Raw genomic sequence first — 24,949 nt, forward strand, 5'->3', positions numbered from 1 at the left:
GATACTAGGCTTGTTTGGGATGTGTCAGCACTGTGAAGACCGGTTGGCGTGTGGCGTCTAAGTACCATGATTGCAATTCAAAAGCTTAAAGAGTCATCTGCTCTCCAAACAATCTTGTGGTACTTTGGTGTTGTGCTCCGGTTGGTCTGCACGGCGCAGATGCATCTCTAACAAGCCTGGTGTGTTTGTTCTACCACACTAGCATTGCTAGGAAAGATGAGATGTACTCAGTGATGTAAAACTTGGCTCTGCGGTGGCTCTCTAGCCTGTGGTAAAGCAAACCAGTTCTTAGAAGGCTCGCCAGTCGAAACAACTCAGAACCATCAATAATACTAGCTCTGAACTAGCACCTGATTCTTCCTTGTGGTAAAGGGGCCACAGTAATTCAGAATGCTATCTGGTTCTTCACCATGATTAATTATCTATTTAGAACTCTTTCCATCTTAAAAATGCAGTGTTAAACTTCAGTGTATTCTCTGGAGATATGCATCCGTTTCTTCGTAGCAAACTCAACAGAAAGTTTAAGTTAGTAAGCACTTTCTAATGGTTAGTTAATAAAACAAATAAAACAAGACAAATTGGATTACGGTTTCATCTGCTGACTTAGCATATACTTTCTCACAACAGCCAATCGTTTTCACAATTTCTGATAATAGAGGAAAATTCATAATCCAATTACTAAACAGATATACAAGTCAGCTTGTTAAAACCAGTTTTTTAGCAATTACATCTCCACCACCCTTAATGACTAAAATCGATTTAAAGAAATTTACGATCAATATGTACAACATACATAATAATTACCTTAATGACATCATATTCAGTTGATACATTTTACCCAGGTAAATTTTACACTTCTTTAGTACTATAACATGTCGATGCAAGGACAAGCAGAGGCAGGATCCATATGCAAGCAGTAGAAGATAAAACAAGAGGTAATCCAGAGCATGATACAGTAAACAGGACACAAGGAGAACAGGGCCAAGGAACAAAACACTACCACTTTGCAAAGACAATGACTAACAAAGACTAACAGAAACACAGGGCTATAAATGCACAGAGATGCTAACAAGATGACAAGGTAACAATACACACCTGGGAAAACAACCAAGAAAACCAATGAAACAACAGAGCCTGACAACAGACTGAGCTCTGGGGCCTGAGTGGACTCTGGAGCAGACTCACGGACTGGAGAAGGCTCTGGATTAGACTCACAGGTTGGAGAGCAGCATGCAACCCAAACACACAAAATGGTCATGGTCATAACAGGAAGTGCGACTGACAATGGGACCACCTCTGAGACCCCCAGATTTGGTACAACCACAGAGATGTGGTGTTTTCTCCAAACTGGAAGCCAGTCTCAAATGCCCAGGAATTACCTTGACAGCTTCAGATATGATGTTCAACAGAGCCACTCTGCAGTGCAAGGTCGATGTAATATAATAAGAGCAGAGGCAGGATTTAATTTCAAACAGACTTAATAAAACAAGAGATGAACAGGTCACAGGGAGAGTAAACAGGACACGGAGAACAATGCCAAGGAGCAATATGCTACCAATATGCTATATTTTTTTTCAGTTTTTTTTTTCCTCAATCCATTAATTAAATACTTGATATTATGTAATAAAAATTACTTTTTCCAAACGCATCCTGGACGGCTTGTCCGATTTTCACCAAAATCGATACAGACCATTTTCAGATAGTCCTAAGAAAAAGTTAGCAAAAGCTTTTAGATAGACTCAACCATTCTTGAATAACGAACAAATGAATTTGATGAAGAGCTCGCCAAAGTGGATATGAGGCTATATCTCATCCGCGCTTTATCATGTTCAGACCAAACTTGGAGCTTGTTATGACAACCATGTCCTGAGGTTACGTGCACAGTGTTGGCACAGTGCCTAGTGGTCAGGTGATAAGAAAAATGGCTAAATGGATTGAAGGCTTTTTCTCTGCAGTTATTTGGCATATTGGCACCAAACTGTATGTGGGTCATTGTCACCCTCAGTTAACCACATCACATCAATTTAGGAGCAGTGCCACCTACTGGTCAAAAGTGACAATCCTTAAATAATATTTCTAGTGATTTTGTTTGACTATTCAGCCTTTTTGGGTAAAATCATCTTGAAATTATTTTATAAATAAATAAAATAAAACAATAAATAAATAAATCATTGTGTGTGAAAGCACACATGGCAGACTTTGCAAAAGCAGTGGTGGACTGGGACTACAAAGACTACCTGGACTTTCTGGTACTGTGTGGCCCAGTCCACAACTCACAGTCTGCAACTCAAAACCCATAACTTACTGACTCATTTTGCACACCAATTTTACAAAGCGGCCCTAGACTTTCTGGTACTGAGCGGCCCAGTCCACAACTCACAGTCTGCAACTCAAAACCCATAACTTACTGACTCATTCTGCACACACCAATTTTTAACACCACTTACTAACTTAAAAAATAAAAAATAAATAAATAACACTAAATATGTTGAAGATGAAGATGACTCCACTTTATTTAGGTTCCCTTTTTTTTTAATTCTAGCCTCTTGAATTCTTGCAAGACTACACCTCTCACTGCAATTTCTGTGGGAATGAATGCTCATTTGCTTTATGTACAAAGCCAGCTCAGTGAAATTCGCAAAAGTTTGACTATTTTCCTCCTTCCTTCTGTCATGATGCAAAGCAGTAAAGAGATTAATGCCAAGAAAGGCATTTCACCTTGTACAATGTAGAAGACTAGTCTTTAACCCTGCTCGTAGGGATCCGCTGTGCTGCAGAGTTCAGCTCCAACCCTAATCAAACACACCTGAAAAAGCTAATCAAGGTCTTCAGGATCACAGGCCAGGTATGTCAAAGCAGGCTGTAAATAAACTTTGAGGGACAGTGGGTCCCCAGGAGCAAGGCTGAAGACCTATGATGTAGAACAGGGGTTTTCAAACCTGTCCTGGAGGCCCCCTTGCTCTGCACATTTTGCATGTCTCCCTCATCTACCACACCTGATTCAAATCATCAGTTCATTAGTAGAGACTGCAAGACCTGAATTGGGTGTGACTAATAAGGGAGACATACAAAATGTGCAGGGCAGGCCTCCAGGACAGGTAATATAATGTTGAAACTGATATCTGACTGTAATGATAAGGCACTCCAAAACTGGAATAGTAATTTTTTTTTTTTTTCATATACATCAAATAAATATTCGACACAAGGTAAATACCTGAAAAGTGCTGGCCGTACAGATGTACTGGGAGGGTGGATACAGTTGACCCAGTATCCACAAGTAAATCTATGTTGACTGATTTTCTATACTAATTATGTGTAAGATTTTATTATTATTATTATTTTTATTTTTTCAAGATGTAAACATCTCATCTCAAAAGAGAAGCTGATGATTGTGGTAATCTTCATAGACATTGAACAGAATTTGTCAGTAATATGGTGTGAATACTTGCCTCTGATTCAGAGAAGCCATACATCCTGGAAGGCCCATCTGGATGTAGCGAAGGGTGACCCTTGGCCCAGTTTATGTAGCTGACACCTTTACCATCAGTCCACAAAAATCTCATCTCCCAGTTCACATCATTAAATCCAATCCATACATCATCATCTGAACCAAGCATTATAGTAGTAAGGAATGCTGCAAACATAATAAAACATCAGATTTAGTTAATTTTATGCAGACAAATTGTGTCACTGTAAACTTACAATGTTGTGTCTGGTCAGAATATAGTGTTACATTCAAGTCATTTACATGGACTTACAGTTATTTTTGATTATATGCACTTACAGTTATTTTTGATTACATTTTATTCTAAAGTTTCACTGGCTTTTCAGACTAGACCTGAACTGGACTTTAATGAAAAGAACAAATATTAAAAGGAACAGAAAGAAAATGAATTTTTGAACTCTGCTGGTTGACCAACCCCTAAAAAGGTTCTGAACAGAGTGTAACTGTGCTCTCCTTCCCTCACATTAATCAATAAGCAAGCAAGGATGCATTAAAGTCCCCATGAAATCAAAATAGATGTTTTTTGGCTTTTAGCATGAATACTCCAATAGTATTTGCTCCAAAATAATAACAAAATTCGCTATTACATGATATAAGCATTCAGAACTTACAGTCTCTAATTTCTAGCAATATGGATCAATAATTTCGATGACATCACCCTGCACTACAGCTTCTCATTATACTTTCTCTCCAATCAAATGCTCTCTCCGACAGCACGGAGCGGATCATATGCATGAATTGGCACAAAACTTATCGGACACATTTACATTCTACACAGAATGCTATATTTTATAGCGACATGGATGAGATTAGGAGGAGAAACAATTAGACAAACAGCACTGACAAGTAGAAGAGATAACACTTTTTAAACTACACATCCTCAGCATCATTATATAATCACTGTTTTGCTTAAGCAACAGTTTTATAATGAATCTAAAGGGGCAATCTATTAAGCTGTGGCTGTCATACACTGTCAGATGTGGCTTTAGTGAGCTCAACAGCTCTGGCCCAAGCTGTGATAAAATGAAACACTGACTATTTTAAAAAGGTGGTGTGACTGCTTGATATGTCCCGCCCTGTCTTCCTGTTTCAGTAGAAATTACGTCAACACATAGAATAATGCTGCGTTTCAAAGCACTTCAGTGGACCTTTAAATTGATCAAAAGTGATAGTAGACATTTATAATATGACAAAAGCTTTTGATTTCAACTAAATGCTGCTCTTTTGAACTTTCTATTCTTCAAAGAATCCTGAAAAAAATTGTACACAACTGTTTTCAACATTGATAACAACAACAACAACAACAACAACAACAACAATAATAATAATAATAAATGTTAACTGAGCAGCAAATCAGCATATTAGAATGATTTCTGAAGGATCACATGACACTGAAGGCTGGAGTAACGATGCTGAAAATTCAGCTTTGCCAACACAGAAATAATTAGCATTTTAAAATGTATTCAAATAGAAAACAGTTCTTCTATCTTTTTTTTTTTTTAAAAAAAAGATCATAATATTACTGATTTTTACTGTATTTTGGATCAAATAAATGTAGCCTTGCTGAGTAAAAGAGATATCTTTTTAAAAAACATAAAATAATAATAATAATAATAATAATAATTAAAACTTCTCAATGATAGTGTATATGTTAGAATATACTATTATATAGTATAATCCCTCTCTTGTCTCTAAATATAACCCTGACAACAAGTGTAATCAAAATAATTTATACAACTTACAATAATTACTACTAATAATTAATTTACAATACTTTATTGTCTGAGGTACAGAATAGAATCTTTCTTATCTACTCTGTGATGACGCTTATTCAAACGAAACACAACGTTGCAATCGTTGACAAAGCATGCAAGAGCCAAAGGGCTTCATTCATGAAACAAGAGCAGAACCAATTTTTGTGTAAATTCTTCGTAAAGCCTTCAAATTCATGAAAATGGTTGAATTTTCAAAATGTTAGCTGGTACAAAAGAAATGTACACCTGCTCCTACCTGCACCTACATGTAAATGGTGCCTAAAATGTTCTATGTTCTGGCAAACTGATGCCATTGAGTTTTGAAGCACAATAATTACAGGTTAATTTGCCCTTTCCCTATTTTGTGTGTGTGTAGTGGAGTGTCAACTGTAAAACGCAGCCGCTAAAGTGTTTTTAAGTGCCACCAGCTGGTCGTTTTAAGAGCGCCTTGACATTTAGCTGGCTAAACTCTTTGGTGGACACAGGTTATTGAATATTTATTGTTATGTATATGGCCTATTAGTCTTTATTGCATTTATGCAATATACTGAAGCCAAACCTGAGAAAGTTTTTGACAGTTCAGGGGGCAAATAACTGACAGAGACCCATCCTCTTTCTGTGGGCACTGTAGGCACAAAAGAAATTCTGAAGAAATACCATGGCAGGCATAGATTTAAAAGTAGAGCTGTTGCCAGACATAGCCATTAGGTTGCAATGCCTTTGCACATGGTTACACACACATACAGGCGCAGCTCAATAAATTGGAATGCTGTGGAAAAAGTTCATTTATTTCAGTAATTCACCTCAAATTGTGAAACTCGTGTATTAAATAAATTCAGTGTATACAGACTGAAGTAGTTTAAGTCTTTGGTTATTTTAATTGTGATGATTTTGGCTCACATTTAACAAAAACCCACCAATTCACTATCTCAACAAATTAGAATACTTCATATGACCAAAAAAAAAAAAACATTTTTAGTGAATTGTTGGCCTTCTGGAAAATATGTTAATTTACTGTATATGTACTCAGTACTTGGTAGGGGCTCCTTTTGCTTCAATTACTGCCTCAATTCGGTGTGGCTGAGGGTCTATCAGTCTGTGGTACTGCTGAGGTGGTATGGAAGCCCAGGTTTCTTTGACAGTGGCCTTCAGCTCATCAGCATTTTTGGTCTCTTGTTTCTCATTTTCCTCTTGAGATTCTCTATGGGGTTCAGGTCTGGTGAGTTTGCTGGCCAGTCAAGCACACCAACACCATGGTCATTTAACCAACTTTTGTTGCTTTTGGCAGTGTGGGCAGGTGCCAAATCCTGCTGGAAAATGAAATCAGCATCTTTAAAAAGCTGGTCAGCAGAAGGAAGTATGAAGTGCTGTAAAATTTCTTGGTAAATAGGTGCAGTGACTTTGGTTTTCAAAAAACACAGTGGACCAACACCAGCAGATGACACTGCACCCCAAATCATCACAGACTGTGGAAACTTAACACTGGACTTCAAGCAATGTGGGCTATGAGATTCTCCACCCTTCATCCAGACTCTATGACCTTGGTTTCCAAATGAAATTTAAAATTTGCTCTTATCTGAAAAGAGGACTTTGGACCACTGGGCAACAGTCAATTTCTTCTTCTCCTTAGCCCAGGTAAGACGCCTCTGATGTTGTCTGTGAGTCAGGAGAGGCTTAAGAAGAGGAATACGACAACTGTAGCCAAACTGACCCCAGCCTCAGTCCATGCCTTGTGAAGTTTACCCAAATTCTTAAATCGATTTTGCTTGACAAGCCTCTCAAGGCTGTGGTTCTCTTGGTTGGTTGTGCATCTTTATTTTCCGCACTTTTTCCTTCCACTCAACTTTCTGTTAACATGCTTGGATACAGCATTCTGTGAACAGCCAGCTTCTTTGGCAATGCATGTTTGTGGCTTACCCTCCTTGTGAAGGTAATTGTCAATGATTGTCTTCTGGACAACTGTCAGATCAGCAGTCTTCCCCGTGATTGTGTAGCCTACTGAACCAAGGCCATTTTGAAGGTTTAGGAAACCTTTGCAGGTGTTTTGAGTTGATTAGCTGATTGGCATGTCACCATATTCTAATTTGAGAATTGGTGGGTTTTTGTTAAATGTGAGCCAAAATCATCATAATTAAAAGAACCAAAGACTTAAACTACTTCAGTCTGTGTGCACTGAATTTATTTAATAAATGAGTTTCACAATTTGAGTTGAATTACTGAAATAAATGAACTTTTCCACGACTTTATAATTTATTGAGATGCACCTGTATATGTCAGGTATATGTCTCACACACACACAAGATTTGCATGGGATGCAAAGCATGAGGAAAACAAATGAAATCCTTAGAAATGTTTACTTTGATTACTTTACTCAAGCATGTTGCCAAAAAATGTGTACCTTTAACATACTTAATCTATATCACAATAATTTTCCTGGCAGTACACAAAATCCCTGTCAGAATCAGACAGCTTTTCGTCATCTTCTCTTCTACCCTGACGAAAACTATGCAGGAGGATCTTTGCAGGAGGGGATCGCTTACTGTTCTCATTACTGTTTCCATTCCTTGTGTATCCATTTTTCAATGCTGCAATAAATCCACACTGTTTATACAGTTCATCTGCTTCCTCGTCTGGTATTTTGTAACAAGGAGAGACTTGGTGTTGTTTTCAAACAAAATAGAATATACACTGATCAGGCATAACATTATTACCACCTACCTAGTATCATGTTGGTCCAACTTCTGATGCCAAAACAACCCTGATCCATTGAGACATAGACTCTGCTAGACCCCTGAAGGTGTGCTGTGGTATTTGGCACCAAGATGTTAGCAGCAGATCCTGTAAGTCCTGTAAGTTGCGAGGTGGGGCTTCAATGGACCGGACTTGTTTGTTCAGCACATCCCACAGATGCTCAATTGGATTGAGATCTGGGGAATTCGGAGCCAACACCTTAATCTCGTAGTGCTAGTCGAACCATTCTTGAACTATTTTTGATTTGTGGCAGAGTGCATTATCCTGAAGAAAGAGGCCACAGCCACCTGGGAATGCCTTTCCACAAAATGGTGCACATGGTCTGATGTGAAAGTAACATCCACATGGATGGCAGGACTCCAGGTTTCCTAGAAGAACACTGCCCAAAGCATCACATTGCTTCTGCCTGCTTGCCTTCATCTCATAGTGCATCCTGGTGCCATGTGTTCCCCAGATAAGCAACACATGCACCTAGCCACCCACATGATGTAAAAGAAAATGTGATCCATCAGACCAGGTCACCTTCTTCCATTGCTCCGTGGTCCAGTGCTGCTGCTCATGTGCCCGCTGTTGGTGCTTTCGGTAGTGGACAGGGGTCAGGATGGGCACCCTGACTGATCTGCGGCTATGCACCTCGATACGTAACAAACTGCGATGCACTGTGTATTCTGACACCTTTCCATCAGAACCAGCATTAACTGCATTAAAAGCAGCAGTTTTGGAGATGCTCTGACCCAGTCTTCTAGCCATCATAATTTGGCTCGTCAAACTCGCTTAAATCCTTACGGTTGTCCATTTTTCCTGCTTCTAACACATCAACTTTGAGTACAAAATGTTCACTTGCTGCCTAATATATCCCACCCACTAACAGGTGCCGTGATGAAGAGATAATCAGTGTTATTCATTTTATCTGTCAGTGGTCATAATGTTATGCCTGATTGGTGTATATCGGTATCAACATCAGCTTTTGGCCGAAATTAGTTAAAAAATATCAGCATATTGGGTACTGGCAAAAATCCAATAACATGCATCCCTAATTATAACATTTTACAATCAGTTTTTGTGGGAACACTATACCTCAGTGCCATACTAGAAGCTCTGAATCAGCTGAGCTTCCAGACTATAGAATCTGTGAGGAGAGGCCCAACCTGCTGCTAACACATATCTTTCAGAGATACACCCTCAGATAATACCTAAAAAGAGGCAATGCCCCTAGCAGAGTAAGCCCAAATGCCAAGTGCCAAAGAAAATCTGTGTGCCTCATAAAAAAGCAAAATAGCATCCTTTACCCAGTGCAACATCATTGGTTTAGAAATAGCAATGCCAAAAGGACACGAAACTAAGGAGAGCATCTGTGCAAGCATGAAAGTATGCCCCAAACTGATCACCAGTCTCACCCTGTCACTTCTGTTACTGCTGTCCAACAGAGGGTTAATTATTTGTGCCTATACTGCATTTAGGCAATTCAAAAGATCACCCTGAAATGTATGAACATCACAAACAAATCTTGGTTAAATCTTTTCTGGTGTATTGCATAGAAAAAAAAAGGAATAGGTGTGATTGGGGGTTCTGTCAACCACAATATCCTAACATAAAAGCAGAGGTTAAATTTAGTCTTTGTCCCCCTTTTTATTACGAGGTGAACTAATGATTATCTTAAATTTCTCAGTTTCTCCATTTATTTGTCATTTCTTTATTAATTACTTATTAAAGTAGAATTAAGGCCAAAACATGTTCTACATGACCTGAATCTTTTTGCTGCATCCTACTGGTCACATGTTGGCCAAGCACAGTGTCAGTTTAAAGCAGTTTAACACATCTGGGTTATTGCCAGAGAATGTGGCTCATGTTTTTTACAACTAAAGTAACAGAAATATGTGGGGCAATATTTCTGATACTTTCTCTTCTTAAGCAACTTCCTCACAACATTTGCATTTTTTTGTAAATATATAACAAGTGAGATGCTCACCTTGCTCTTCCTGACTCAGAATGGACACCAGGTTGCCTCCATGTAAAATGCAGTGGTCCCGAGCATTATGCCACGTCATCTTATTATTAAAAAGCTTGTAACACTATTTGAAAATACAGGTGCTTTGAATTAGAATATGCAGCAGTCTGTTATTGCCTTTGTAAAAAAGTTGCATTTTTAAATGACTTTTATTTATTTATGTTGTGAAATCTGTTGCAGATTACTTGTGGGCTGATTAATTGATTGATTGAATGAATGAATGAATGAATTAATAAATGAATGAATGAATTTGCTCTCACTTTTCCCTGAAACATGGTCCATTCTGGAGTACAGCCTCCTGGTTCCACAGTGGAGGGGGACATGGTGACATTGACAAAGTCAGAACTTCTTTCACAGATAGAGGGCAATGCCACACCGCAGTTAATATCATTCCAGAATCCTTAAACAAACCAACCAACAAACAAACAAATAAATAAATAAACAAATGCTAAAACCTTTACAGTGGTGAATCTGAGACTTTGTCATATATATATATATATATATATATATATACATACACATATATGTATATATATTGTGTTCCCATTTGATCAAACAGCAAAAGAAAAACTCCACAATAATGTTTTCACTACGTTAAAGTGCTCCTATTATGCCTTTTCAAACATGACCTTTCATGCAGTGTGTCATGTAGCTGTCTGTGAACATAAACTATCTGCAAAGTTGTGAAGCCGACAGTGCACGATATATAAAGTTATTGTCTATTAAAAAAAAAAAAAGAGTCGGTTCACAGTCACCTGAACAAGGCCCCGATCACACCGAACGCATTTTCCAGTGAGAGGCACCTTTTTAAAATTGTTTTCTATTGGCAGTGAGCGTTATGCACACTGTTTATGCGCCGCGGACGCCTCGCGTTTTAACCGCCTGCTGCGCTTCACGATTTCCTGAGCGGAAAAGCGCCCAACGTCATTGCGTTTTTTTCATTGTCCAATCGAATTAATGGAGAGGCGGGCCTTCCATTGTGGTCACAAAAGTTTTACTGTTGCCTAAAAAGTCCAGAGACTGCATTGATGAAGGAGAAACTTTTGGTGTCTCTCGCGGGTTACCCGGACCTTTGTTTTTTAAAGGTTTTTGCTGATATGACAGTTTACTACTGATTTGATGGTTGCAACACACTGCTCTTTTTTTAAAAGTCACCAGAAAAAAGCCGGGCAGTGCGCCTCGCGTTTTCGGAACTAAAAAAACGCGTTCGGTGTGATCGGGGCCCAAGTCGTCAGGAATTTGAATCTTTTTCTGTTATGGCTGTACGTCATGAAGTAACACATTTGCATAATGTTGTCCGCCCAGGTTCTACGGCGCAAACAACTTGCCCGCCCACAAACACAGTAAAATGTCCATGTGGTTTACGTCTACAGTAGTTGAGAAGACGCTGTATCCTAAGTACAATGCGGGATTCACCAAAGGCTTGCTCTTAAAATATGGATCAGTGCCCAGTTTATTTGGACTGGCTTGCTCCTCTGAACCGCTACCTGTAAGTGTGATAAATAATTGATGGTCGTATTTTCTAGCGATATTTCAAAATACGTAGTTGTGTGTTATGTTGTGTAACATTATGTCGTGTATGACATGGGGGTGAGTAAATTATCAGGACATTTTTATTCTGAAAGTGGAGTAATCCTTTAAAACTTGTTGCTCTCATGTAATGTTAGTCTGTGTCATGCTGCAAAATATGTATTTAGTTGTGTGTGTGTGCGTGCGTGTGTGTTGTGTTCGCTCCGTGCAACTCTGGCTAACCGACTGACAGCTTTATCTGTTCACTCGCTATTGTCTAGAAATGTGTTGATGTATAGTGAATGTTTGTCATTGTTATTACTTGAAGTTCTGACAAAGAACAGAACAATACAAAGCTGCAGTGCTTTATCAATATTCTGCGTTGGGTTGACGCATATACTATGGCTGTTTGGGTGCTGTTGTGGGCTAAAGCAGTGGTTTTCAAACCGGTCCTGGAAGCACCCCTGCCCTGCACATTTTGTATGTCTCCCTCATCTAACACACCTGATTCAACTCATCAGCTCGTTAGTAGAAACTGCACAACATGAATTGAGTGTGTCTGATAAGGGAGATATACAAAATGTGTAGGGCAGGGGTGCTTCCAGGACCGGTTTAAAAAAACCACTGGGCTAGAGTAACGGTGATGAACGTTTTCAGATATCTTGACAAATACGCTTAAATTTGCTTATGCCATAATATTATTGGTACAGTATATAAGAACACTAGATTGATATGAGCAATACTAATTTTACTAATATATCTATACACCTAAAGTATACTGTCAAGCATATTAATCTTCCATCCATACTTTGCCTTCATTGCTGTTCTTTATAAACCGGAACAGCTGATTGTCTTGTCTTGTCTTGTCTTGCATACAAATTTAACTGCCCTCAAAGGCAATTAAGTGTGCTAAACACTTCCAAAGATCAAAATATGTAATTATTATATAACCAGTAATTATTATCAAACAAACTCATTTACTTATATTGATATTATTAATAAACCCTATTTAATAATGTTTGGTTGCACATTGGTTGACTTATGCATAAATCAGTGTACATTATTGTTTTATTTTGACTGTAGATGCAAGTAATAAAATGGACCTAAAATGGAAATAGTGGAGTTCACTAGTTTCTCAACTTTTTTTACTTCAACTTCGCCACTGTTTAAGACAATATTTTATACCCCTTTGGAACTACTGGAAGTGTTGATAGATTAAAATTAATAATTGTGATTAATTTTATAATTCCAGAAATATCAAGAACTGTTTATTCTTTGATACAAATATCACTTGTTGAGGGGACAAATGAAACAAAAATCACCTATTGCACACTCCATAGTTTTAGGCTTTCAGATTATTGCTTAAACTTCAGGGGTGTAAAATACTTTAATATTTTTGCTTGATTACTGTACTTCAGCATTATTTGGGGGGATTTGTACTTAAGGGAGAAGTCCACATCCAGAACAAAAAATTAAAGATAATGTACTTGTCATCCAAGATGTTCATGTCTTTCTTTCTTCAGTCATAAAGAAAGTATGTTTTTTGAGGAAAACATTTCAGCATTTGTCTCCATATAATGAACTGCTATGGTGCCCTGAGTTTGAACTTCCAAAATGTGGTTTAAATGCAGCTTCAACGGATCCCAAGTGCAGGTGTAAACGATCCCAGCCGAGAAAAAGGGTCTTATCTAGCGAAACGATCGGTTATTTTGTATTCTGGCTCAAGACAGTTAGGGTATGTTGAAATGCTTCAATCAGATTTTCTCCCTCAACTTCAAAAATCATTTCAAAATCATCCTACATCGCTGCAGAAGTACCGACCCAGTCTTTGCAAAGTGAACATGCAAAGAAGATCAAACACCCTTTACAAAAAGTTAGTTTTGAGTTTTTCGACATAACCGACTTAACTATCATGAACCAGGAAAAAGTCGAGGCAGAATAAGACAAAAAGAGCGTTTGACATTAAAAAGTGTATAAATTGTATTATTTTTTAAAAAATAACTGATTGTTTCACTAGATAAGACTCTTTTTCCTCAGCTGGGATTGTTAACAACCACATTTGGGATCATTTGAAGCTGCAATTTGCATTTTGGAAGTTCAAACTCGGGGCACCATATCAGTCCATTATATGGAGAAAAAAAATGCTTAAATATTTTCCTCAAAAAAACAATTTCTTTACGACTGAAGAAAGAAAGACATGAACATCTTGGATGACTCTCTTTGATCTCTTTGTTCTGGAAGTGGACTTCTCCTTTGAAGTACAATTTAAACTGAATTTTATTACATTTCTGAATGGGGAAAAAATAACTTTTTACTCAAATGTGAAAAGGCATATTAAGGTAGCAAAGTTTATTCAAAGTTTATTATTTATTCTTTATTTTTGTCCAATTTTGATATAGCCATTATTTATGTAATATGTTGTCTGAATGCACATAAGTGCGTGCAAATAAAATAAATATGGAAATGTAAATAAAATTCATGTTTTGTGGGAGTGATTGTTTTTATTTATGTTTATTTATTTATTTATTTTTTTTTTAATTAAATGTTGCAATGAATATTTTATATGAAATTAATTGTAAATCATGTCTAGAGATGCTCTTACAAGGGTGTTGATAAACTGTATTATACTGATATACTGAGTAACAGTTAGGACTGTCAATGAATTATTTTTTAATCTAAACAATTGCATTATTTGCTCATTAATCTAATTAATCTCAAATAATAACATGATTGTTTGCTAATTGTTACAGACAGGGGCACTGAATAGACAACACAAAAAGTAGCTGTATCAGAAGTTAATACTTTGTTTTAAATCTGTCTCTCTCCTCAGTAATTCAACACAAGTACTTGTATCCGGTCTGTCTGCTATGTTTTTAGCCTCTGCATCACATATTGCTCTTTAAAAGGATAGTCCATCTAAAAATGAAAATTGCCATCCCAGATGCATATGACTTCCTTTCCTAACAAACAAATATTTTTAGTGCACATAATGTAAGTGTATGGAACTACTTCAAACAACAAAGTGAACATGACGGTAAAGTTTAAAATAACTTTATTTGTATGTTTTCTACACACGCCTATAATTCCGCTTAAGAAGACATTGATTTGTATGGGTTGTATGTAGGGCTATGCCCTCGACTAAATATTTTTCTAGTCGACTAGTAGTCGTTTATTTTAAGCATTAGTTGACTAATCACATGTTTATTAATAAACCAATTCAATCATAATGATGAGCCTTTAATTGCATACATAGCCTAATAAGCGCTAAAGTAAAGCTTGCCACAGCACACCGGCAGAAGTAATGATTATGAATGTGTCAGGGAAAAACAGTAATGAGGCTGCATTAACTTAATAATAATTTATTGATAAACTAGTGCTTTTTTTTTCTTGGCTGAAGAGATGAAGTCGGCAACACTGACTCTTCATCTCCACAGTAGTGGATGTGGCTGTTTTTTGTGGTAAACTCTAAAAATAGTTCAATCCAAAAGTATAGTTTAGCGTAAAACATGTTGAAGATTAGCAGAGAGTTTTCTTTAAAAAGCTGTTTATTCAGCGTAGTAAAGCCTCTCCTCTATTGCATCCATTCAAAAAACGGCCTCTGGTCTCCTTTCCCACATACTGCCAGACTGCTTTAGCTTTAGCCGTTACGCTTTTTTGGCTAATGGTTGCAGGCTTGCCTTCTATTGGCTTTTATAGGCAAGTGAGTTTTTTTTTTCCCCCAGGGTTAGAGCTCCAGACCTCTAGACCGCTCCAGGACTGAGGCTGCCTATCCTTGGGTTAGACACTGAGCAGCGGAATGCTTCAGCCCAGTTTGTTTTTAGTTTTTTAGTTCAGGAGTGTTCATAGTGCCTGGTCTGGCTGGTAAACTGGTAAAAAAACAAATTGTGACAGTTCACGAATGACCGGGGCGAGAAGTGCTGCTTATATTGCTCTACAGCATGTGATGCAGATGTCAAATGACTAAAGCCCCTTATCTGGTTAAAGGAAACAGTTAAATTGATTCTTAAAGCTAAGTCCTAACTGCTTTTTTGCTTTTTGTCTACTGATTACAAAAAAATAAATAAATAAAATGAATAATATTAATAATAATGTGATTTTTTTTTTTAATTAACTGTTTTGAAATATTTATTTTTAATAACCATTTTTAAAGTAGAATTCATTTCTGTGATGCAAAACTGAACTGAAATGGAGTCATTACTCCAGCCTTCAATGTTTGGAAACATCAGATGGTGTGTTACTAATGTTTGTACACTGTGATTCATACTAACACAATTTATCTTTAATTAAATATTTATAATGTACATATGTTAACCATTTATTAACCATATTGTAAAGTGTTATTAATTTCAACATTACTTTCAAGACTTAAACTTTAAAGCCAGGGTGTCCAGTCCTTTTCCTGGAGGGCCACTGTTCTGCACCAGCTGGAACTCTAACCCCAACTGAACACACCTGAACCAGCTAATCAAGGTCTTTAGGTTTAGAAACTTCCAGGCAGATGTGTTGAGGCAAGTTACAGCTAAACATTTTTCAAGTTTCTAATAAGCCTGAAGACCTTGCTTGAGAAAGTTCCAGGTTTGGATACTCTTGCTTTAAGGCAAGAAAGTGATGTGGTCTGCACTAAAGCACACTCACACGCTACACTATATAGAAACAGTTTTGATAAAGAGTCCTTACCCATATTCTTGTAAATGGTCACACAGTTCTCATCATTGTTGGCAAAATTTGGTTCATTTTGATCCCATGACGTATATACAACTGGTGTTCCATCCACCCAGCTACAAACAGACAGAGAAATCCTATTATAAAGGCAGTACAAATGTATTTACATGAAAAAATTCCTTGCAAATGCAGCTAAAGGCATGTGTTGCAAAATAACTATTGTTACTGTTTATGTACAGTCTTTCATACTCACCTAAATGATTTGTCCAACTCTACTATCATCCCAATGTAGTATTGATTCTCTGATTTCCTAGATATCTATAAAACAGTATAAGTAGCCTTATTGAAATAATTATGCCATGATCCTGCAACACTTCTATGACAGAATTTGGGTGTTTTCCCTCTGACCTAGTCCTTAAGCTCTGCAACATTGTTGAAAAACCAATCAGAGCTGATATATATATATATATATAAAATGTCTGTCGCTTTGACAGATTACACTGAGGATCTATTATAAGAACAAAAAAATGAAACTGATGAATCTTTTGCTAGGCGTTTGATTACACACAGGCAAGTACCCAGAAGGTTTAACGATCTGTCACGCCACGTTAAAGAGCGCCAAAATGGTATTAAATGCGTAAAATAAATGTGTAAGCCTATATCGTCCTGTAGGTTCATAATTACAAATGAAAATGTAACATGAAAATAAAAGCAATTAAATGTGTTATTATAATTAAAATATGAAAATTAAAATGAAGGGTAATAGATTATGACAGAATTTTTACGACCCTGTCCGTCAAAATGACTGACAATGTTAAAGTCTAACAGAACCTCTGATATAGATATATATATATATATACAACACGTTTAAAATTTATCGAAGTCTCTTGCAGAAAGGCTACTAGATGCACTTCAGATCTTGAGTATGTAATAGTACTGATCTTTTCCCATTGATACACATTAAAAAAAGATGCCGTTTTTCAATCACTCCCCAAGAGAATGAATTTGTGAGCTACTAAATGCACTTCAAACCGCAAGTAAGTAATAGTACTGATCTATTCCCACTGATGCACACAAAACAGCTGCCATTTTTCAATCACTCCCCATAAGAATAAATTGGTGAGCTGACTGAGCATGGATGTAACTAGAGTGGCATGTGAAAGTTTGGGAACCCCTTGCAGAATCAGTGAAAATGTGAATAATTTTAACAAAATAAGAGAGATCATACAAAATGCACTTTATTTTTTATTTAGTACTGTCCTGAGTAAGATATTTTACATAAAAGATATTTACATATAGTCCACAAGACAAAAAAAATAGCTGAAATGATTAAAATAACCCCCTTCAAAAGTTTGGGAACCCTTGGTTCTTAATATTGTGCGTGGTTACCTGGATGATCTGCAACCGCTTTTTTTGTTTGTTTGTTTTTGTTTTGTGATGGTTTTTCATGAGTCACTTGTTTGCTCTGAACAGTTAAACTGAGCACTGTTCTTCAGAAAAATCATCCAGGTCCTGCAGATTCTTCAGTTTGCCAGCATCTTTTTGCATATTTGAACACTTTCCAGCAGTGACTATGATTTTGAGATCCATCTTTTCACACCGAGGACAACTGAGGGACTCAAAAACAACTAAAAAGGTTCAAACATTCACTGATGCTGCAGAAAGAAACAAGAAGCCGAGGGGTGAAAACGTTTTGAATTTAAAGATCAAGGTAAATTGTACTTAATTTGTCTCCTGGGAAACATTCAAGTATCTTCTGTTGCTTCCGAAGGGCAGTACTAAATGGAAAAAATTATCTTTCAATAAAATAAAAAAAAATTTGGACATCTTCATCCTGTTCTAATGTTTTCATCCCCCAGCTCTTAATGCATCGTGTTTCCTTCTGGATCATCAAATATCTTACTCAGGCCAGTACTAAATAAAAAAAAATAACATGTATTTTGTATGATCTCTCTTCTTTTTTAAAAAACTATTCACATTTTCACAGATTCGGGTTCCCAAACTTTCGCATGCCACTGTATCTTAGGGATTACTGTAATGATTTACTCACCTTCATGTCATTACAAAAAAAAAAAAAGAAAAAGAAAGATTTTTCTTAAAATATCTTCTTTTTTTATTTGTATTCCTAAGCTTCACTCTATGAAGTGAAGTTTAATCAGTGTTAATCCAGTGGTTGAGCCTCATAAGCATGAACATTGTTTTGTTCCTAAATTAATCTGTATTTTGATCTACTGTCTCACTTAAGTCAGTCACTTGACACCACCATAACAGTCATAACAATGTAACTTCACTAAAATTTCTTAAAAATTTTAACCCCACTAATATTCAGACTCACAGCCTGTCTAGACTGTGCAGACAAGTGGAGTGACACAGCAATTAAATATTCCAGTGCAGATACTAGTCCTATACCAGTACTCTTAAATGGCCAGATTTGAGGACCAGAACTGTTGTATAAACAACAGTCCATACCAAATAGAACAATAAATCAACAGTCTGCTTATCTTTTTAGAAAGGAAAACACACACACACACACATGTTTGTTTTTGTGAATTGAGGGGACTTTCCATAGACTTCTATAGATTTTATACTGACCAAACGATATTGTCTATCCCCTAACCCAACCCTAACCCTAAACCAAGCCCTCACAGAAAACATGTTTGCATCGTTACACTTTCAGATAAACATCATTTACTATTTTTAATCATTAATGTCAAAAATTTCAGGTTTTACTATCCTTGTGGGGACATTTGGTCCCCACAATGTAGCAAAAACAAGTACACACACACACATACACACACAGTAATTTACCTGCTTCCATAAAAATTTCCTCTCTGTTTGACCCGTAATGACAACAAGATCTGCATGATTCTTTTTGCAGAATGAGCGTGCATCTTCCATAGGTAGGCGGTCTTCATTAACGAAATACTGACTACTGTTGTACTGGATCCAGCCATCAGATGTCTTGTTATATTCCACTACAAGACAAAAAAAAAAATAAAATCTGTCTTCATTTGCAATTGTGTGATTTGTTCTAGTCAAATTAGTAAAGGCTGCACAACTATCTTCTGGCTGGTAAGTGGTGAATAGTAATGTTATTGTTTTTGTTGCTTTCTTCTATTTAAAAAATAAATACATAAATAAATAAATCTAGAAAGGGACATGATAACCTCTACTTACTAGGGCAGATGGACTAGTGTTTGAGTCTGAGGTCTAGCAGCATGCAAATCTTTAAAAAAAAAACGCTTATTCTCAATTCTGAATTGATTATATATATATATATATATATATACACACACACACACGTTTGTTTTTGTGAATTGTGGGGACTTTCCATAGACTTCTATAGTTTTTATACTGACCAAACGATATTGTCTATCCTCTAACCCAACCCTAACCCTAAACCTAGCCCTCACAGAAAACATGTTTGTATCGTTACACTTTCAGATAAACACCATTTACTATTTATAATTATTTTTTAACATTCAAAAATTGTTGTCAAAAATTTCAGGTTTTACTATCGTTGTAAAAACAAGTACATACACACACACACACACACACAGGTGCATCTCAATAAATTAGAATGTCGTGGAAAAGTATATTTCAGTAATTCAACTCAAATTGTGAAACTCGTGTATTAAATACAGTGAGCCTAGTGAACCAAACTGAGAGATCATTTTGAAGACTCAGGAAACCTTTGCAGGTGTTTTGAGTTGATTAGCTGATTGGCATGTCACCATATTCTAATTTGTTGAGATTTGTTGTGAATTGGTGGTTTTTTGTTAAATGTGAGCCAAAATCATCACAATTAAAAGAACCAAAGACTTAAACTACTTCAGTCTGTTTGCATTGAATTTATTTAATACACAAGTTTCACAATTTGAGTTGAATTACTGAAATAAATGAACTTTTCCACGACATTCTAATGTATTGAGATGCACCAGTATTTGTGTGTATATATATATATATATACACGCACTTATATAAGCCATCTTAACTGCATAATGAATTTTCCATTTACATCATGTTTTTTTTTTTTTTCTTTTTTTTTTCATTTGCAGCACACTGAGCTCTCTCCGTCACCATAGAATGGTCAAAGTGGAATACAATGCATTTATATGGTCTTAGATTTTCTTCTTATTAGGACAGTGGAAACAGTGCATGTTCTAAAAAAGAATAATAATATTATAAGTGTAATGAGGTTAATGTCAGGAACACTGAAATTGACCATATGCACGGATTACTTCCTTGTTTTAGACAAGCCAGCTCAGTCATTTCCGGTCAACTGTACTGTGCCATAATAGGAGTGTCCTTTGCTCGTTTTCTCTACATAATCCATTCACAATTCAAAGAAAAGTTTTGTTTGTCTAAGAGGACCAAACGTCCATGTATACCGTTTCAAGAATGACAAACGCAAGTGTAAAAAATTATGTGAGTAAATCCACTAAATATGCGTGAGTCATTGACAGTAATAACCGAACGATACATCTGACATCAAAAAGCTGTGCACTAAATGATTCAGACTAAATTCAGAGTAAGAAAACTACAGCAGTAACAAGTTTGTGTTGGTTGAATATAGGCTATTTAATAGCTTTTACAGTTGTAGATATAAAATATTTCAAATTTATAATGATTCATATTGAATGCATTATTTAATTTTTATACCTTTAATATTTAACTTATTTAATTTGTAGTGAACTATATATAAGTATTATATAACATAATATAATTCACCCTTATAGTCTATTTGTGTCTCAGCTTATTTATTTATTTTATTGACTTTCTGCACTTGTACTAGTAATTTTATAATAAATCGAAAAACTGGACAAAAAAAAAAAAAAAAAAAAAAAAAAAAGGGAGTTAAAATGGCAGCTGTAGCTGCAGCCAATGAGTGATCCTCTACTGTCATTGTCATTTTCATCTTAATTTATGAATGAAAAGTGGATATTTGAAGTGCATTTTACTGCACAGCTGTAGAGTTGAAAAATAATAAAGGCTTATTAAATATTAAAATATTACAAGATTTTAAAAATATGTTCATGACTATGAAGGAAAGTTATTGATTATCAAGAATACTATTAAGATATCACTGAAGAGAAGCATCGTTAGTTACGTAACATTAGCCTAAACAGTTATGATAGTGTTTAGCTCTCAGCATTTAAATGTATTAATGCATGTGTCTAGGTACTCTTCTAGGATTTCCAGGCCTCTATCATTATCTGAACATTCATGCGTCTATCATTATTTACAATGTTGCAGTTATTATTTTTCTCAGTTTCTGATAAGAATGAGGCAGGAGAGGAGTCTCCGCTTGTATATAGCACATATAAAATGATCTTCACCGGAAGTTTACAAGCTGGCTTATCATTATGTGGAAGTTCTAAAGAACGCTCTGTGCATATGGTCAATTGGGGATAGAAAATACATGAAAACACATGAATGCTAATGAATAATGTATATGCCGTGTGTGACTCCTTACCCTGGGTTACAGTCGTTGGTGGAGGTTTTGGAGTTGTGCCTTTTGGAGAGAGAGAGAGAGCATGTGACCATATTCACTATCAGCATGTGTGAGTTTGCAAAATTAATGACACCAAGAAACCTTTTATACTTAGACAATGACCTGTTTTGTAGTCCAATAACATTTTCTGAAAAACACTAAATGTGACCCCACCTTAAAGATTTCAAACTGCACCAACAGACTGCCAACAATCACCAGATTACACAACTTCACAAACACTCACTAAACATGTTCAGCCAGTGAAACCAAATGCTGACCAGTGTCAGTTGCCATCTGTCAGTGCAGTGAATTCTTAAATAGATAACAGAACTATGCCTGTGACAATACTCAATATATTTCAATATTTTTATATTTGCTCTGAAAAAGTTATTTAATTAACTAAACCTTTTTTTTTTTTTTTTAATGAACACTAAATGAATTTTTAAAATCATATTTTCTTAACAATATTTTCTTAACGTATCAATATAAAGAAAGTAGAAAATGATTGAAATGCATGTGTACCTATTGGTATCTGGCAAATCCAGTTATTGTAGGCTTCACAATCACGATCGTTCCACTTGCGTCCATAATAAAAGCCACTTTCCGCACAGTGCTCTTGATTGTTGTAGTTGTTCGGTTCACCAAACCCCCAGTTCTCAAAATCAGACTAAAAAGAAATATGAACACACATTCACACACAGTAGAACTTAATGCAAAAAAAGGTTTGGGCAGGTATGATGTAGTGGACATTTCTTTTCATCCCAGAAGCTTTAAGATGATACACAGGAAGGACTCCAACACAAATAAAATAATTCCAACACATATCAATATCTGATGTTCACATTTATAATTATTGGGTGAGCTGCCATGTGTTGAGCAGGATAATGTACAGTTAGCCAATCTTTTTCACACACACACAAACAAACAAACTTGATTCAGATCACCCTGCCTGGGTTATTTTGCAATAATGACCATTATGACCTTTACATAATCTAGGCCCCTCCTCCCTTTAATTAACAGTTCTTGTATGAATGAAAATATTATCATACTTTTATAGCTCTACAGGTACATGATGATTTTTACCTCAAAATGGCATGAATAGGCATCACAAAAAATAGGAGCAGTAATGGGAAAACACTCACAGGGGTTCCATCAGTCCACACAAAACCAGAATTACTATCCAGCATACTGAAACCTATCCATGCTGGATCTCCACTTATATACCTGTAGAATAAAGACATGTTTCCCACCATTATGAAGTTCCTTGGTGTACCCTACAAAATCATCACGTTGTAAAACAAATAAAAATAGAGAATTATATATAGCTGTACAAAACTACTTAGGTATGAGCACTCACGGTAACTTGTTGATTTCTTTTTGAGAGTGGAAGCTTGCCAAGTCACCACCAATGGCTCGACAGAAATCACGAGCATCAAACCAAGACTTCTTCTCATCATTTTCCTTCTGGTATATCTAAAAAGTGGACATTAAAAGTGTGATTGTCTTGAAGACAGCAAAATAGTTTTTTCATGTTTTTTTTTTTTGTTTGTTTGTTTGTTTGTTTGTTTTTTCTGCACCACTCCTATGGGGCATGGACAGTTGCTTAAACTAAGTACATTAAAGTAATTGTCATTAAAGACTCAACATGATGCAACAATGCTGAGCTTTAGGGGCGAGGGAAAAATGGAATCACATTTTTTTTATTAGACCTTACATAATTACAGGCAAAACATGTATTTTAACCTTGTATAACCAGAAAAAGAGAAGTATCTTCATTAGCAGTGTTAAATTTGTTAAAACAACATAAATGCAAAATAAAAGTGTCTACAGATATAAACAAGGTAAATTTAAGACTTATTTATCGTGAACAGTGATCTTGTGCTGCCTGCTACAGCATTTCCTCCCTTTTGTCCATCTTGGTCTGTGTTAATGGTCGTTTACAGACTTAGTAATGTTTCCACACAAATTACATTTTGAGAAAAGATTACAATACAGTTCGTGTGCAGTTCCAAAATAGAGATCAGCCGAAAATAAATATTAAAAGCCAATCCTGTGTCTGGAGCGAAAACCACCCGGTTCCGATTTATGGCCGCTCAAGCGGTGCATCTCTCTCTCTCTCTCTCTCTCTCTCTCTCTCATGACGCAGTAACGATCGTGGGGGGAAAATCTTCGTCTGTAACGGCTCCTGATGGTTTTCTTCTGATTAAAAGAATCATGCTTAAACTCATGTTTTAACGTTTAATCAGTGGTAGGCAGTAAGGAAGTAGCTGTACTTCGTTACTGTACTTAAGTACATTTTTCAAGTATCTGTACTTTACTGGAGTAGTTTTATTTAGAGTAACTTTAACTTTTACTTCACTACATTCCAAAGTGTAAGATCGTACTTTTTACTTCACTACATTTCATAAACATATCGTTACTCCTTATATATCCCGTGCTCTGAGACGCACAAGCGGTGTCTGATTTATGAACAAACTGATTATTTTCAGTGAACCTGATAAATTGATTCGCCAATCGCACCAAACGATTCATTCACGAATTGGAATGATCCGATTGCAGTTACTAATGTCGAAATTTAGGATTAATTATTATAACTGAAAATCATATTTAGGTCAAAGCTGTCCGTTGTTTGTGAATTACATCTGCTGTAAAAGGTGATCTGCTTAAGCAGAATTCTGCTTGAATTCAGACACATCAAAAACGAAAAATGTAAAAAAAAAAAACAGCTTAAATAAAATAACTCATGCACGTTCATATTCCTCGCTGATGTAACATTAGCAGTTTTATTAAAATGCTATGCATGTAGCCCTGTGACGTCTGTTTTTATATTGTTGAGCAACAGTATACATTTTTATATTGTTTGGATCAGCTAGAGTAGACAGATATGAATGTTTATTCATAACCATACTGAAAATAAGTAAATATTGTTAGCTGACGCTAACTGTCTAGCTGCTTGCTGGTGCTAAGTTGAGATAATTTTTAGATATAAAGTCCACAAATTTTTATTCAACCACCTAGATAGATTACATCCGAGGGAAAAAGAAAGGATGTCATGCTCAGAACATGGTAACTACAGTAATTATCAAAGTGGAAAGTGATGCCCTCTGGGGGCATTTGGCCAGGGGTGTTTTTACACAGACAATATTTGAAAGGAAAAAATCATTATGAAAATATAATTATATTTTCCTTAAAATGTTCTTGCTAACTTCAGGCCTTATTCTCATGTCACATTATGCAAAACAAGCTTTAAAACACTTTTTTCTTAC

At 36.1% G+C, this 24,949-nt stretch overlaps 1 protein-coding gene across 1 annotated transcript in view; it reads right to left on the bottom strand.

Annotated features, from left to right (window-relative positions):
• mrc1a (mannose receptor, C type 1a) overlaps positions 1-24,949 on the bottom strand; it is a 71,893-nt gene that overhangs the window by 20,202 nt on the left and 26,742 nt on the right. Inside the window, exons 13-22 of the mRNA XM_051115167.1 lie at positions 23,041-23,156; positions 22,826-22,907; positions 22,206-22,350; positions 21,666-21,704; positions 18,998-19,164; positions 16,443-16,507; positions 16,205-16,305; positions 10,279-10,418; positions 9,980-10,082; positions 3,450-3,634 (exon numbers count right to left, since the gene is read on the bottom strand). Of these exons, the coding sequence (XP_050971124.1) occupies positions 3,450-3,634; positions 9,980-10,082; positions 10,279-10,418; positions 16,205-16,305; positions 16,443-16,507; positions 18,998-19,164; positions 21,666-21,704; positions 22,206-22,350; positions 22,826-22,907; positions 23,041-23,156 (1,143 nt within the window). The remainder of the gene's footprint in view (positions 1-3,449; positions 3,635-9,979; positions 10,083-10,278; positions 10,419-16,204; positions 16,306-16,442; positions 16,508-18,997; positions 19,165-21,665; positions 21,705-22,205; positions 22,351-22,825; positions 22,908-23,040; positions 23,157-24,949) is intronic.

Source organism: Labeo rohita, chromosome 7, assembly GCF_022985175.1.
Source record: "Labeo rohita strain BAU-BD-2019 chromosome 7, IGBB_LRoh.1.0, whole genome shotgun sequence".
Lineage (NCBI taxonomy): Eukaryota > Metazoa > Chordata > Actinopteri > Cypriniformes > Cyprinidae > Labeo > Labeo rohita.